The sequence below is a fragment of the Geotrypetes seraphini genome, chromosome 18, assembly GCF_902459505.1.
Source record: "Geotrypetes seraphini chromosome 18, aGeoSer1.1, whole genome shotgun sequence".
NCBI classification, from domain to species: Eukaryota; Metazoa; Chordata; class Amphibia; order Gymnophiona; family Dermophiidae; genus Geotrypetes; species Geotrypetes seraphini.
This window is the reverse complement of record NC_047101.1, coordinates 25,096,412-25,111,976: the sequence shown is the minus strand read 5'-3', so window position 1 is coordinate 25,111,976 and position 15,565 is coordinate 25,096,412. Positions and strand designations below refer to the sequence as shown.

The window sequence follows — 15,565 nt, the reverse complement described above, 5'->3', positions numbered from 1 at the left end:
TATGGTAAAAAGGGCTTGCAGATGCCAAAAAATTGATTTTTTTTTTGTGAAATATCATTATTTTTATTTAAAAAATCACACTTCTGGCTTATGGACAGTGTGGCAAGTGAATCTTCTCGTCAATCTGGCAACGACGCTAATGAATGAATGTCGGAACCAGTTTGTTTACATAAAGGCAGTATCCTATGGAATCCGTACATATCAAATTTAGAACTGTAGACTATCCCAATCAAAATTTATAGGATTTTAAAGTTATGGGACAAATATGTCCCTTGGTCCTGAAAGGGTTAAATAGGTGCCTATTTTTCTTTTAGAAAAGGCTCCAAAAAAGTGTGTTTTTGGCACCTAAAAATAGGCACCCCTTTATTGAACTATCCTCTCACCCTCAGATTCTATAAAGGTGGCCCAAATTTGTGCGCAGATCCCACATGCATGTGGAAACTAATTAGTTAACAGTCTAATGTCAACCGACACTAATTTGGATTTTACACATGGATCTGCCTATATGCTAATTCTATAACACTGCATGCCCAAAGTGTCTCATGTGCAAACCTAAAAGGGGGCGTGGCCATGAGTGGGTCAGGAGAGTTCCAAATAGTTCAGCACTGTGTTCTAGAATACTGGTTCCCAACCCTGTCCTGGTGGACCCCCAGGCCAATCGGGTTTTCAGACTAGCCCTAATGAATATGCATGAGAGAGATTTGCATATAATGGAAGTGACAGGCATGCCAATCTGCTCCATGCATATTCATTAGGCCTATCCTGAAAATCCGATGGGCCTGGGGGGTTCTCCAGGCCAGGGTTGGGAACCACTGTTCTAGAATACTGGGATTTTGGACCAGGATTTACACCAGGTTTCAGAAGGCATTAGTCCTTACACCATGTTGGATGCAGGAATCTGCACGAAGGGGCTGATTCTATAAAGGACGCCAAAAGTCAGGCACCTAACTTATTGGCAAAATACTCTTAACGCCCTTAATAATTAGTAAAAAATGAAAATTAATTGGGTGATAGGCGCCTATCTGATTCTATAATAGATAGGGGGGCCTATCGCATGACTAGGTGGGCATTTCTGTGGGTGGACCATGACAGGCGCCATTAAGCACGATGCTGCCAATATTTAGGCGCCTGAAATGTAGGCCTTTAAAACCCTTGTCTACATTTCAGGCGCCTAAGGGCTCCTTTTACTAAGCCGCGTTAGGGCTTTAACGAGCGGAATAGCGCGCGCTAGGCCTTAATGCCAGCACTGAGCTGGCATTAGTTCTAGAAGCGCAGCGCGCGGTAATTTCCCGCGTGCGCTAAAAACGCTAGCGCGCCTTAGTCAAAGGAGCCCTAAGTTTTTACATAGGCGTTAGAAGCCGCAATTCTGTAAACGGCGCCTAAGTGTGACTGACACGTGGCTGGCGCCATTTTTTCTAGGTGCCGAGCAATTTAGGCATAGTTTATAGAATCAGCCCCTTAAGTGCTCTTCTGTAAAGGTCACTCAGTCTACGGTGCCCTTTATGGAGTAACGTTTGGAGTGGATTTTTCCTGGCACTTAATTTTGAGCAAGGACAAGGAAAGGAACTGCAGACAGATGTACAAGAAACAGGCAAAATTTATTATGAACAAACAAACAAATTGTTGCGTACAAATACACTTCCCCCCTCCCCATTCGCGGTTTCGGTAATCGGGATTTCACATATTCGTGATTTTTTGGGGGGAGGGGGAATAAAGAAAAAAACAAACAAACATCGTTAAGTCTTCCCCCCGGCATCCCAGCCTTACCTGACCCACCCCCGCCACCCTCCCGCCTTCCCGGCCTTACCTGGTGGTCTAGCAGGCTTTCGGGGCAGGAGCGATCTTCCTACGCTGTAGGGAGTTCCTGTCGTAGTCTCGAGAGACTACGGGAACTCACAGCAGTCATTTCCTAATGGCGATCTGCACGGGGCAGGAGCGTAGGAAGATCGCTCCTGCCCCAAAAGCCCGCTAGACCACCAGGTAAGGCCGGGGAGGCGGGAGGGTGGCGGGGGTGAGTCAGAGCCGGATATTCGCGGTTTTTCGCCATTCACGGTCCGGCTCTGCCCCTATCCCCCGTGAATCCAGAGGGAGAAATGTAAACCACTTGTTGCAATATGGGTCAAAATGGGACCCATATTGCCACAAGTGGTTTATTTGCACGCAGCAATTTGCTTGTTCCTAATAAATTTTGCCTGTTTCTTGTACACCTGTCTGCAGTTCCTTTCTTTGTCCTTGGTTTATTGTATCTTCACTGCAGATCTGTTGGATCCTCTTTTGTTTTCACTTAATTCCGAGCACCATTTATTGAATCTGGCCCTGTGTCTAGTGGAAAAGACCTGAATGGCTCCATCTAATCCTGTTCCAGCAGCAGTTGAGTCCCGATATCCCCTGAAGCGTTACTGCCTCGCCTCATGTACTTGGATTTTCTTTCAAGCGTCTCGGCTTCAGTCAAAGCTGAATGACACTTTGGGGACTGGGACATGCTGGCTGGATTCCATTAAACAGAAAAGCTCCTCTGTACAGTTTAAACTGAGAACATTCAACAGCAGGAATGGGTTAAAGGTTCAGGTTTATTTCGTATTGTTGGTGGCTTCTTCTAAATTCAGTTTCTTGTACTTCAGAAAGAAAAGAAATTATATTGTTACGTAGCAGCTGAGGAAAATATGGAAGCTAATGGAGCCAAGCTGTGAATGTCTCATTAGAAAGTAATGAACTGGGAGTATTTGTTTGACAGATGGCCTGTGAGCGGGAACTTGCTATTACACTGCTTCCAGGGTCAACGAACAACGCCTGGCAGTTCAGCTGAAGCAGCGAGAAAAGCAACAAAAGTCAGACTATTCCAGGACTCAGCCTCAAATCCATCCTCAATTTTGTTGCATGCTCTGATCAAATCCAAACAATATGTAGGAAAATAGTCAACTAAACCACACAGCCACTTTACAGGACCAGAAGCAAGACGAGCACAGTCTGGAACATCTCGTGAACCTCCTCCCGGTTCCCCACGCCCCACTAAAATGTCAACAGCTCCTGTGTGCTCCATGTAGATCACAAATCGAGATCACCAAGGCTGCAGGCTTTTCAAATGTAAATAGCATGAATTTCATGAAGAAGAGATGCATTTGCAACAGCAATTAGCAATGGCATGGGAGAAACTGGGGAGTTGCCTGTAGGAAGTGTGTTTTGTTCAAAGACACGGGTGGATTTTTAGTAGCTCATCTCAAGAGAAGAAACTGTGAATGCTGTCACTGTTGATGTCAGAATCCTGTGTGCGCGCCTTCTACGATTTCAGGAAGATGCGGTCCTTGCGGAGGCAGTTACTCCTGCAACTTGTTTTGCCGAGGGAAATGACGGACTGTGCTCTTTGATTGTGCTGTTATGCTCTTATTCGGGAACAGGATACATGGCTAGAGCATAGAAAACAGTTAATAATGATGAGTATTGGAGAGAGAATGGAAAAGAACAATGCAGGTCAGCGTCAGACTTTGTTCTCATCATAGATGTCCAGGGAAGGTTCAGTCGTTGAAAATTCTGTCTCGAAGCCCAGGCTTCGAGGCGACAGAGAACTGCGGTGAAAGAACAGACCACCTAGAAAAGTAGAAATAAAGAAAAAAAAAAAACCAAACGTTAAGCGCAGCTGGTGACACCCAGAACCTTTACATCATAAAGGCTGCTATTTCCGATTACCCTCACTATGGCTCTAGCAGTCCTGAAGGCACACCCGGCCAGCTAGGGTTTCAGGTTATGAACATAAATGAGATACAATTGGATACAGTGGAGGTAGTGCATGCAAATTTCTCTCATGCATATTCATTGTGGGCGTGTCCCGAGGACTGGTGTGAGAACCCCTATTTCTAGCACTTACACCTTCATGTTGTCATCGTAATAGCAGTGCATATAAATGCATGTAATAGCACTGTACAGACATAGGGGCCACTTCAGGAAGCATTTTCCATGCAAAAACCCCCTATTGAGCATGTCTGTTATAACATTTATTGATTTTAAAAATTCCTTCTCCGCTTAATGCCTAAGCGGATTACAATAAAAACATACATAATCAAATACACTTAGAGCCTGTTTTACAAAGCCACGGGCCAACAGCTCCGAAGCCCTTTAAATCTCTAGGGCGGCTTTGTTAAATAGGCCCTTAGACCAGTGGTTCCCAACCCTGTCCTGGAGGAACACCAGACCAATTGGGTTTTCAGGCTAGCCCTAATGAATATGCATGAAGCAAATTTGCATGCCTATCACTTCCATCATATGCAAATCTCTCTCATGCATATTCATTAGGGCTAGCCTGAAAACCCGATTGGCCTGGTGTTCCTCCAGGACAGGGTTGGGAATCACTGCCTTAGACATAATACAACACCAAATATTAGGTCTTTCTACTCAACAACACATCTGCTAAAACTAGCATATAGTTAATAAAAAGCTTTAAGAAATAAGTTAAACTGATGTAGGGTTTGTAAAAGATAGGGGAATAACACCCCTGTGCTTATGTTTATAGGACATATCTGTGGGGGAGTTGGGGATGTAGAGGAGAGCAGAGTGGCAAAATACACACATGGACTTGATAAAATATGCGCACACACCTCCCCCCCTCCCACCCCCCAATTCTATAAACTTGCACGAACAACTTTACGCTGAGGATCAAACTCTATATATGGTGTCCTAAGTTGCCCCTGCAAATCGATGCACACACAACTTATTTAACGAGCCAATCAGGGCTGCCAGTTGGCAATTAACTTAATAATTAATCGGCGCTTGTGTTTTTGTTTCTGATGTAAAGAAGGGTTACCTTCAAAAGCTAATCAAAAATGCATTTAGTCCAATAGAAAGTATCACCTTATTTCAATTATTTTTTTTGTTTTATTTCTATACACAGTATTAACCTTTTTCTTTTAATAACTCACTCCCCCCAACTTTGGGGTTTAATTTTACATTCTACTAGCACAGGGGTGGGCAATTCCGGTCCTCGAGAGCCGGAGCCAGGTCAGATTTTCAGGATATCCACAATGAATATGGATGGATGTGCATGCACTGCCTCCTTGAGATGCATCTCATGCATATTTATTGTAGATATCCTGAAAACCTGACCTGGCTCCGGCTCTCGAGGACCGGAATTGCCTACCCCTGTACTAGCAGAACACCATGAAAAATCCTAATCCTGACCACTAGAGACCACTGTTAAATAAGGACAGAGACTTCCTCCCCCCAGAGTTGTGAACACAGCCTCCGCAGCTTCTCAAACATTAAACATTAGACCCATGATTCAAATCTAGCTCCTCTGTTTGGCAGAGCATAGGACTGCCACGGGGTCAATGATCCTTTCAGAGCATTAGGTATTGTTTTCCCTTTAGGGAATATTTTATTAAAAGGATATTGCTTGCTGTGTTGTATATATTATTCATACATATCTGTGTAGGTCTATACCTCCATGATAGATCATATAAATACATCTCAAAATAAATATTTTATACCTGCCCTTAACTTACAAAACAAACAAAGCTCTATGAAGCACTTGTAGAACGGAACGGCCATAGCAGGAATCAACAAACTTATACAAATTAATGCCATTTCTGTTTTGAAAAATGTATTTTTCATTTCTGTATACACACTGTTACTGAACTGAGCAAAATACAAAATGAACCATTCTCTAGCCTCCACCCCCCCTCCTTCAAGATTCCACACATTATTATATGTGGCAATGACGCCTACTCAGAGTAAAAATGGAATTTTGCTTTGCGGAGGCGGTAGCTGTGGGTAGTCTGCATACACCACCATCAATTCTTTTAAGAGCAGACCTGGAAGGTAATACATGACATTCCAGTTAATTAATGAGTCTCTAACCAGAACTAGGTAAGTGATCAGTGTACATCTTCCTATGTCATTTCCACTCTTTGTCAGACATGGCACCAGGGTCTGGATGCTGCGTCTGAAACTTCCAAATCACGATCGTACAAGAAGCAGGGGGAATATATTTGTTCCCTGTTTTTCACTTCAGCATCCTACTTGCAGCAACCTTAAGAGCAGCGAGACGGTGCTATTTAAAATTTTTATTTCAACGCATTTACAAAAAACAACCAAAAGAAACAATACATTATAACTCCTTGATACAGAAACACAGAGAAATATAATCTTAAGGCAGTGTCTCTCAAACTGTGTGCCCCGAAGATTTTACTTTATTTTTAAACATTCCCTTCATAAGTACACATCTCCCTCCGTATTCGTGGTGGATGCGTTCCAGATGTGGGCGCAAATATGGAAAAACCGCGAATAACTTATGACATGTATGTCACCTACGCAAGAGTCTGTCAGTGTTATGAGCATTGGGTGCGTAAGGATACAACCATCAAGACAAGCATCATTCTTTGACGTGATTGGTCCGTGAAAACTAACAATTATATTTTTATTTTTAGATGCAGTAGTTATCCTAACACGAGCAACAAAGCAATCAAGGCTTTGCTACCATTTGGATCTTCTTATCTTTGCACACTTGGATTTTTCAGCTCTGAGAGAAATTAAATTGAAAAAAGTGAATGACTGAAGATGGTGGATGATGAAATGGTTGTTTGCTTGTCGACTATCGCGTTTTGAGTTAATTTGCACTCAAAACAAAGCACATCCATCATATTGATTAGCAATTCTATTCTATCTACTTTAGTTTCACCATTATTACAATTACCCATACATAGCTTAAAGAACTCTAATCCTCTCCTTTTACAGAGCCGCGCTAGTGTTTTTAGCTTTGGTAACAACTCGGACGCTCATAGAATTCCTACGAATGTCTGAGTTGTTACCGCCACGGCTGGTGCTAAAAATGGAACGATGACGAGTGAAGTGATTAAATTTGCGGACGATACAAAGTTATTCAGAGTAGTGAGGACACAGAAGGATTGCGAAGACCTACAAAGAGACATAAATACACTCGAGGAATGGGCCGTGAAATGGCAAATGAGGTTCAACATGGATAAGTGCAAGGTGATGCATGTCGGTAACAAAAATCATATGCACAAATACAGGATGCCCAGTGTTATACTCAGAGAGAGCCTTGGGAGTACTTGTAGACAAGTCAATGAAACTGTCTGAACAATGTGCGGCGGCGGCGAAAAGGGCAAACAGAATGCTAGGAATGATTAAGAAGGGGATCATGAACAGATCTGAAAAGATTATCATGCCTTTATACCGGGCCATGGTACGCCCCCACCTGGAATACTACACCCAACACTGGTCACCGTACATGAAAAAGGACATAGTACTACTCGAAAGGGTCCAGAGAAGAGCAACAAAAATGATTAAGGGACTGGGGGAGTTGCCATACGAGGCTAGAGAAACTGGGCCTCTTCTCCCTTGAAAAGAGGAGATTCAGAGGGGACATGATCGAAACATTCAAGATATTGAAGGTAATTGACTTAGTAGAGAAAGAGAGATTGTTCACCCTCTCCAAGGTGAAGAGAACGAGAGGGCACTCACTAAAATTAGAAGGGAATACATTCCGTAGAAACATAAGGAAGTTCTTCACCCAGAGAGTGGTAGAAATCTGGAACGCTCTTCTTGAGGCTGTTATAAGGGAAAACACCCTCCAGCGATTTAAGACAAGGTTGGACAAGTTCCTACTGGAGCAGAACATACGCAGGTAAGGCTAGACTCAAATAGGGCACTGGTCTTTGACCTAAGGGCTGACGCGTGAGCGAACTGCTGGGCACGATGGACCACTGGTCTGACCCAGCACCGGCAAATCTTATGTTCTTAATAAATAGCTCTGAAATTTAAGTTTCTGTTGGTTTTGCAATTTTATCATTTCAACTATAATGTGCCACGAAAACCATTTGCTTCGTTTAGTATACCAGAGCGAAAAAGGTTTGAGATACACTGCTCTAAGGAAACAAATAATAATTTCAAAGGGAAAGAAAACCAATTTCACTCTTCATTAGACCTCAATTAAAGGGAGTAGATAAGGAAGGACAGGGAATCCACATTATTAAGAAAAAACAATATCATAAAGCTTAGCATGTTTATAAACCCCTGGTCTGTACTGCCTAACATATTATCATGCTTGCATTATCTTTTTCAAGTCCAGAAAGGCTTAGTATTATTATTAATCATTTCTATAGTGCTACTAGACATATGCTGCGCTGTTCATCAAAACAGAGACGAGACAGTCCCTGATCAAAAGAGCTTACAATCTAGTCATGACAGGTGCTCAGGTGTCAGAACTACAGTAAACCCCCGTGAATTCACGATTCACAAATCGCAGACTCAGTAATTCACGGTATTTTCCAACCGCCTCTTCCTGGTACTAAAGTCATGGTTACACCAATCAGGAGCTGCTCTGACATGCTATCTGGCGTGTCAAAGCAGCTCCTGATTGGTGCAAACATGACTTTAGTACCAGGAAGAGGCGGTCAGAAAATGTGCCCAGCTTTGTATGTACAATTTAAGCACCCGCCAGCGCCCCAGCTGCCCACTCCTGCCTTGAATCAGCTGAAAAACCGTATTCGTGGTTTTTTGAAATTCACGGGTGTTCCTGGAACGGAACCCCTGTGAATTTGGGGGAGGGGGGAGTACTGTAATACCAGATATTGGTACTTAGGAGGTAGGGGAATTACAGAGGGAATGATAAGACAAGATATTAATGCTTAATTGGTCAGGAGTAAATAAAACATTTTGTCCCAGCAAAACTAACAAAAAGTTGTTCCCAAAGCTCTAGTTTCCTGTCTCAGGAAGAAAAAGTTTTCTTCTCTCTTGAGTTGACTTAGACACATCTGGATAAACCTAGACTTTTTGACCACAAAAGAGAGTTTATGAATAATGAAAGTAAAATCATAAAACAGCATCAAGGTCTTGTTTGAATACAAATTACACCAGCAAAGTAGATCTCTCAGTATTTTCTGTAATTGATTCTTCTAAAATTACCGAACTATTATTCATATCTAATTGTTTATCAGGACCATGCTCTCCTTCCATATCTCCCTGGTTTCTTCTTGTAGATACAGGCAGGTAATAAATCATATTTAAAGGGGGAATAGTGTCTGAGGAATAATGCAAATTTTCTATTATATATTTTTTAAATAAATCCAAGAGTAATGACCCAACCACCCCCCTTTTACAAAACCGTAGCGTGGTTTTTAGCGCCAGCTATGGCGGTAACAGCTCCGATGCTCATACAGCATCAGAGCTGTTACCGCTGCGGCCAACGCTAAAAACCGCACTACAGTTTTGTAAAAGGGGGATGGGGGCTAGTGATTTAGGAAAATTCAATATGCGTCAATTCAAGTGTCTTAATAAAATTCTTCATTGGTTCAATATTCCTATGAAATAATCATTAGTGTTTAACAATTGTAGACTTAAAGTCCCACAGACCTTTACGTTCCCTTTGAAACTGTTCAGTTTTACTGGTATTTTTCAGCTCGCTAGTCTCCACAACTTTAGTCAAGCCATCTACCTTGGCAACCTCTCCCATTGATCAAGTCACAATGGAGGTCAAATTTTACAAAGCCTTATCCAGACCTGTCACGAGATACACAAAAACGTCGATGTGAATTTTTGTTGTTAAAGCCAGGTGTTATAGCTCTTGGGGCGTCTTATTTTCTTCGCCACCCATGTAAATGTGTGATAGTGCATCAAATGCAAAAATATGTCTTCTTTGATCCTAGCCAACTGACAACCTTCTTGTCAACGGCTCGACTGAAAATAGGGGGAGGAATATGAAGCACTCTTAGATTAGATTGTTTGATCTCCTGTTTCAGCCAATATAATAGTTTTTTATTTCTACTTTCTTTGTTATATTCTCGCTGATTCTACATTTTGGATCTATATTGAAGACTTGAGTTAAAGTTAAGATATATTGGGTTATTAGATTATAATTTGAATTGTAATTTATTTCTTGTTTAACTTTATCTTTCTGTACAAGTGGATACTTGATATGTTATTGAAAAATGATAAATAAATAAAATAAAAAATAAATACATTTTACAAAGCCTTCCTCGGATCACTGCAACACAGTGCCTTCCACAACCTGAGAACGCTTTCTTTTGGCTAACTCTCTCACTTAAGAATGATCTTCCGAAAAAGATCCGAGAAGAATCTAACCCAATTTTATATTCAGAAAGGGAGGGTTTTACTAGCACCATTGGAAAACCCACAGTAAAAGATGGCAGATAAAGACCTGCACGGTTCATCCACTTTGTCTAACAAGGTGGCCAGAGCCGTACCCTCACTCTGCGTGGGGCCCCAGTCAACTGTGCTTAAACATTGGTTGTCAAGTTTCCACCATGGTATCGTATAGACAGCTAAGAATGTTGGCTGAAACATCGGTTCTACCTACACAGCTACGGTGAGACCCAGACAGTTGCAACAATCATGATGCCAGCTGTGGAAGCTTAGAACATGATGGAGTCTTACTATAAGCACATATCTGTCATCTTCAAGTATTATTGGGAGTATTCAACATACCAGTCAAGATGTCTTCCCCTTCCCTCGAAATGTGACAGTAAAGTAAAATATTTAATTCTGAACTGATTGTCAAGATATTTTTAGTACCGTCAACAGATACGTTAAGCTATTTTTTTTTAAATATATGCATGGTTTTCTTTATATGATTGTTTTAGGTCTTTCTGTTCATTATTTATGGAGTTCCTTTATGCTTTTATAACTGTGAACCACTTTGTTTTGTTAAGCTAAAGCAATATATCAAGCTTTTTTTTATTTTATGTTTAAATCGTTTTTATTAAAAAGCAAGCACCACAAATAGCAATATACCATACAACGAGAATCAGATTTACAATCTTAAACCAACTCCAATCCCCCCTCCCCCCAACCACCCACCCAACCCGGGCAGCAGCAGCGGCAACCAACTCAGAATATAAAAGCAAGGAAAATAAAACAAAAAGTAAACAAACAAGGGGACAACGCTAAGTATCCCAAAGTTGACTCTGAACATAAGGAGTAAAAGTAAAACTAAAGGACTGCCAACATTGACGGAACAACCGTCCCGCTTTAGAAGACAGGTCAACAATGTCTCTGCGTTCCAGTAACATTTGGTGTAACATTAATGCTCTCCACTGGGGAATAGTAGGAGGTTGAGGTAAAAGCCACTGCAGCAGAATACATTTCCGTCCCAGTAACACAGTCTTCCGAAGAAAGGCTGAACAGCCCGGTCGAGGCGGATGAAAACGAATCTGTAAGGTGAAGAGAAAACTCGGGTGTAGTCGCCAGGAGCAACGCCAAAGCTGTGCCACAGAGGACACCAACTGGATCCAGAAAGCGGACACAAGTGGACAGGTCCAAAACATATGTCCAAAAGATGCCATAGGGTGTGCGCATTTACCACAGCAGTGTCCCAAACTGATCCCCATCACATGAGCTCTCTTAGGTGTATAGAAAGCACGTAAAAGAAATTTATAATTTCTCTCCCTCTCAACAGATGACAATGTGGAAGCAATACCCAGACGGATACCCTTACGGATCATCTCGTCGGAAATAGGTATCTGAAGATCAGCCGACCACTTCTGGGCCAGAGCAACATAATCCAGTTCGCCTGAGAGCTCTTGCAAAAACTTGTGATAAAATTTTAAGGGTATGGGCTCTTGAGCCGTGAGGCACAGAGCCTCCTGCAGCTTGTCCTGAATGTCCTCCTGCACGACCACCGGAGTCAAGGTCTGCAGATAATGTTGAAGCTGTCGATAAGCGAACCAGTCTGTAGGAAGTAGATGAAACGTCGTCTGAAGGTCAGCAAATGAAACAGGTAGACCAGCACGCGTCACAGCCTGAGACACATACTGAAGGCCCGCACCGGACCAACGCTGGAACAATGCAGAGTCCAGGCCAGGCAAGAAGTCTCCATTGCCAGATATAGGGAGGCAAGGAGTTCTGCGAGAGGAGATCTTCAATATCCTACACAGCATCCTCCAAGCCGTGCGCATAGCCGGTAAGAATGGGTTAGACTGCAACAGTGGTAAATCTGGCAAGTGGAGAGCGTGAAGGAGATAACTAAAATGGTATGGCTTAAAATGAAAACACTCAATAGCAGGCAAGGAAAAACAAGCAGTGTTACAAAACCAATCATGAATATGACGTAATTGACAGCAAGATTAAACCTAGAAACACACAAAAGGCCCAGCCCCCCCTGAGTGGTTGGAAGCATTAGCTTGGATAATGATATCCTAGCCCGTTTATGTAGAAAGGTGAGACCGGTGTTGAGATAAGTGTTGTGCCATTAACATAATGGGGAGCATTTGCAATCTGTAAAGCCATTGTGGAAGTATCATCATGTTATAAAGAGCAATGCTTTTTTTATTTTATTAAATTTATACATTAACAGCACTCATTTCAAGAAACCAGTAGTCTGCATCTCGGGAGGAAGAAGAGAAAGGAAAAAAAACCAATTCTCATTTATACAAAAAATAAAAAGAGATCTAGTCTGGCCTATCTCATAACTAAGGGCTCCTTTTACTAAGGTGTGCTAGCGTTTTTAGCGTGCACTAACCCCACGCTATATGAAAAATACTAAGAAGTTTCAAGCTTTTATTAGTGTTTGATGAATCGCTTATTTAATTTCCTAAGCGATGTACAATTTATTAAAAAACGGGTAGTGAATACAATAAAATAATTTCAGACTTACATAATAGGACTAACATGAATCGTGGGGGGGAGGGGGGAAAAGTTACAGTTCCTTGTTAGAGTTGAAAAACAATAGGGGAGTAAACGAGAGGAAGGGTAAAAAATTCAAAGATATTAAAAGGAAAAAAAAGCTTATGATTTCAGGTCAGTGAGTGATAGGCTGAATGCGTCTATGGAGGCGTTAGCGTGCAAAAAGGAGTCCTAAGTTTCATCGCTACCTAATAGAATGATTATTTAGGGCCTGTTTTACAAAGCCACGCTAGCGGCTGCAGCGCGTTAACAGCCCCGAAGCCCATAGAGATTTAGAGGGCTTCGGAGCTGTTGCTGCGCGGCAGGCGTTACATAGAAACATAGAAATAGACGGCAGATAAGGGCCACGGCCCATCTAGTCTGCCCACCGCAATGACCCTTCCCCACCTAACTCAGTGAATAGATCCCACGTGTCTATCCCATTTGGCCTTAAAATCAGGCACACTGCTGGCCTCAGTGACCTGAAGTGGAAGACTATTCCAGCGGTCAACCACTCTTTCAGTGAAAAAGAATTTCCTGGTGTCACCGTGCAGTTTCTCTCCCCTGATTTTCCACGGGTGCCCCCTGGTTGCCGTGGGACCCTTGAGAAGGAAGATATCTTCTTCCACTACGATGCGACCCGTGAGATACTTGAACATCTCGATCATGTCTCCCCTCTCTCTGCGTTCCTCGAGTGAGTAGAGCTGTAACTTATCCAGCCTTTCCTCGTACGGGAGATCCTTGAGACCCGCGATCATCCGTTAGCGCGGCTTTGTAAAACAGGCCCTCGGTTTCCCTGTCTGAGTCTTTCCAGCTGATCCGGTATAAAGAAAAAATATTGTATTCCAAAATGCCAACCATACATTTGGAGGGAAATAATAAAAAAAAAATAATAATAATAATTTAGCCCCCAAAGCCAAAACTCTAGGTTTAAGCTGAAGAAATTGTCTTTGTCTTATTTGGATAGCTCTAGAAACATCCGGAAATATCTAAAGCTTCCCTTCACAAAACAAAAACTGATATATCAAGCTATTAACAAACAAATATAAATATATGCATATTCCAAGACAGAGCACAGCGGCATTCAAAACCCAAAAGATCTTCAAAAGTTTGTTGGGATGAAAAACTACATTTAGAACATCTTTGAAGGCAGATTCATTTTGCAAACAGGAACTTAGGTTATATTTTTCTTTGAGCAACTGACCTTGTATTCATGGTCAAAGGTTGTGGGACTGAGCACAAAATGGCAGTTTGGACTTGTGTATAAAGAGTCTTGGTTAGACTCATCCTACTGTGTGACTTAAGTTTTAAGTCACACAGCATCCGTCAACTCAGCAAGGCAAATTAAGGGCATGTTTACATATTATGATTTATTACAAATGTGAAATGATAAAATGGCTTGCCAAGGTCTGCAAAAATGTTCTGCATGCCAGTTTTCTCTTGGCTGCTGCAACTGACAATGACACTCCATTGTTTTGGGACTGAGAAGCCTTCAGAAGAGCAGAATTGTGCTTTTCTTCCAGTTCATTTCTCTTGCTGGAAGTTGGTTTGAGATTGACAGATGCAGACCGCTTGCCTATGTTTTCTGAGTTGTTTGAGATTGTACATTGCTCGGACTTGGCTTGCCCAAAATAAGGCGATTAATCAAAACCAGAAACATACATATACAAAGAGAGAGATCACTGCCCATTTGGTGGCTCTAGATCAGTGGAGGGTTGAGTTAAAATAGCTGGATACTGTACAGGTAGGTCTGAGCAGTGCTTCTAGATATACTCTTAAATTATGCCTTTAGAGTGCAGCTGTTGGCAGATAAAAAGGATTTGTCCAGCTTAAGGCAGTGGTGCGCAACTGTTTTTACTGTGATGGCCGTCTTCCATCTCTGTGCTGGGCTCACCTCTTCCTGTCCTGTGACTCCAGTGCTCCGCCCCTACTGCTTTCCCATTGGCTGGATCCAGCCTCAAGCCGGGATGCAGGTCAAGATCACTCATGCAGAGCTCTGGACTGAAGAACTGCAGATAATTTTACAGCTTTGAAAATACCCATTTTGGCCATCCCGGCATTTGTACATTAATGCAAAAAATCTGCGTAGTCCTGAAAATGTCCAGACAGTCTGCAACTCTCCCCTCCTGAATGCTAAGCATGCCCAGTTTGCCTAAGTTCCACTGGCCCCTACCAACATTAGCTGGCCAAACAGTAGAAATTTTTGTTCCTTTGCTTTAGACAGCAAAGGAAAATGTAAGAGGTAATCCTGAAGCTCAATTATTTTGCTGAATCTGCAAAACAACATATTTTACTCGTGGCTGTTTCCTATGTGCATCTGTCCAATACGACCTTCTTACTGGCACACGTTGTATCAAAATAATGAACAATTTAAAAACTCAACATCTTCAACTGCTTGAGGGATTTTCTTTACCTATTTTCAGTGCTTTTCAGTTTTCTGGTATGCATAAAGTCATTGACATCTCTGCTATTTAAATAGCCTTTCTTTGTTTTCCTTTATTTATTTATGCTTTTTCAAATTCAAACACAAGAATCCTGTTGTTACAGAAAATCAAATAACCATAAAGGAACAAACATACATTGCATAATTTAGGTATGTCGGATAAACATACAATACAACATTACACACTAAGGGGAAAATTATGCAATATATGAATAAAAGAAATATATATTTCACTCTTCCTTAGACCACCATATTAACCCCTTGAGGACCAAGATGAAAAAGAGACAAGGAGGTCTTAAACCAGGGGTGTCCAATGTCGGTCCTCGAGGGCCGCAATCCAGTCGGGTTTTCAGGATTTCCCCAATGAATATGCATGAGATCTATTTGCATGCACTGCTTTCAATGCATATTCATTGGGGAAATCCTGAAAACCCGACTGGATTGCGGCCCTCGAGGACCGACATTGGACACCCCTGTCTTAAACAATACTAATTA

General features: G+C 42.0%; 1 protein-coding gene across 2 annotated transcripts in view; it reads right to left on the bottom strand.

Moving 5' to 3' along the window:
- Positions 1 to 2,551: 2,551 nt before the first annotated feature.
- The window catches only part of RNF130 (ring finger protein 130), a 210,816-nt gene continuing 197,802 nt past the window's right edge, over positions 2,552 to 15,565 (bottom strand). For both annotated transcript variants that reach the window (XM_033927584.1, XM_033927583.1), the window contains exon 8: positions 2,552 to 3,585. In XM_033927584.1, coding sequence (XP_033783475.1) covers positions 3,513 to 3,585 — 73 coding nt within the window. In that variant the 3' untranslated portion in view covers positions 2,552 to 3,512. The remainder of the gene's footprint in view (positions 3,586 to 15,565) is intronic.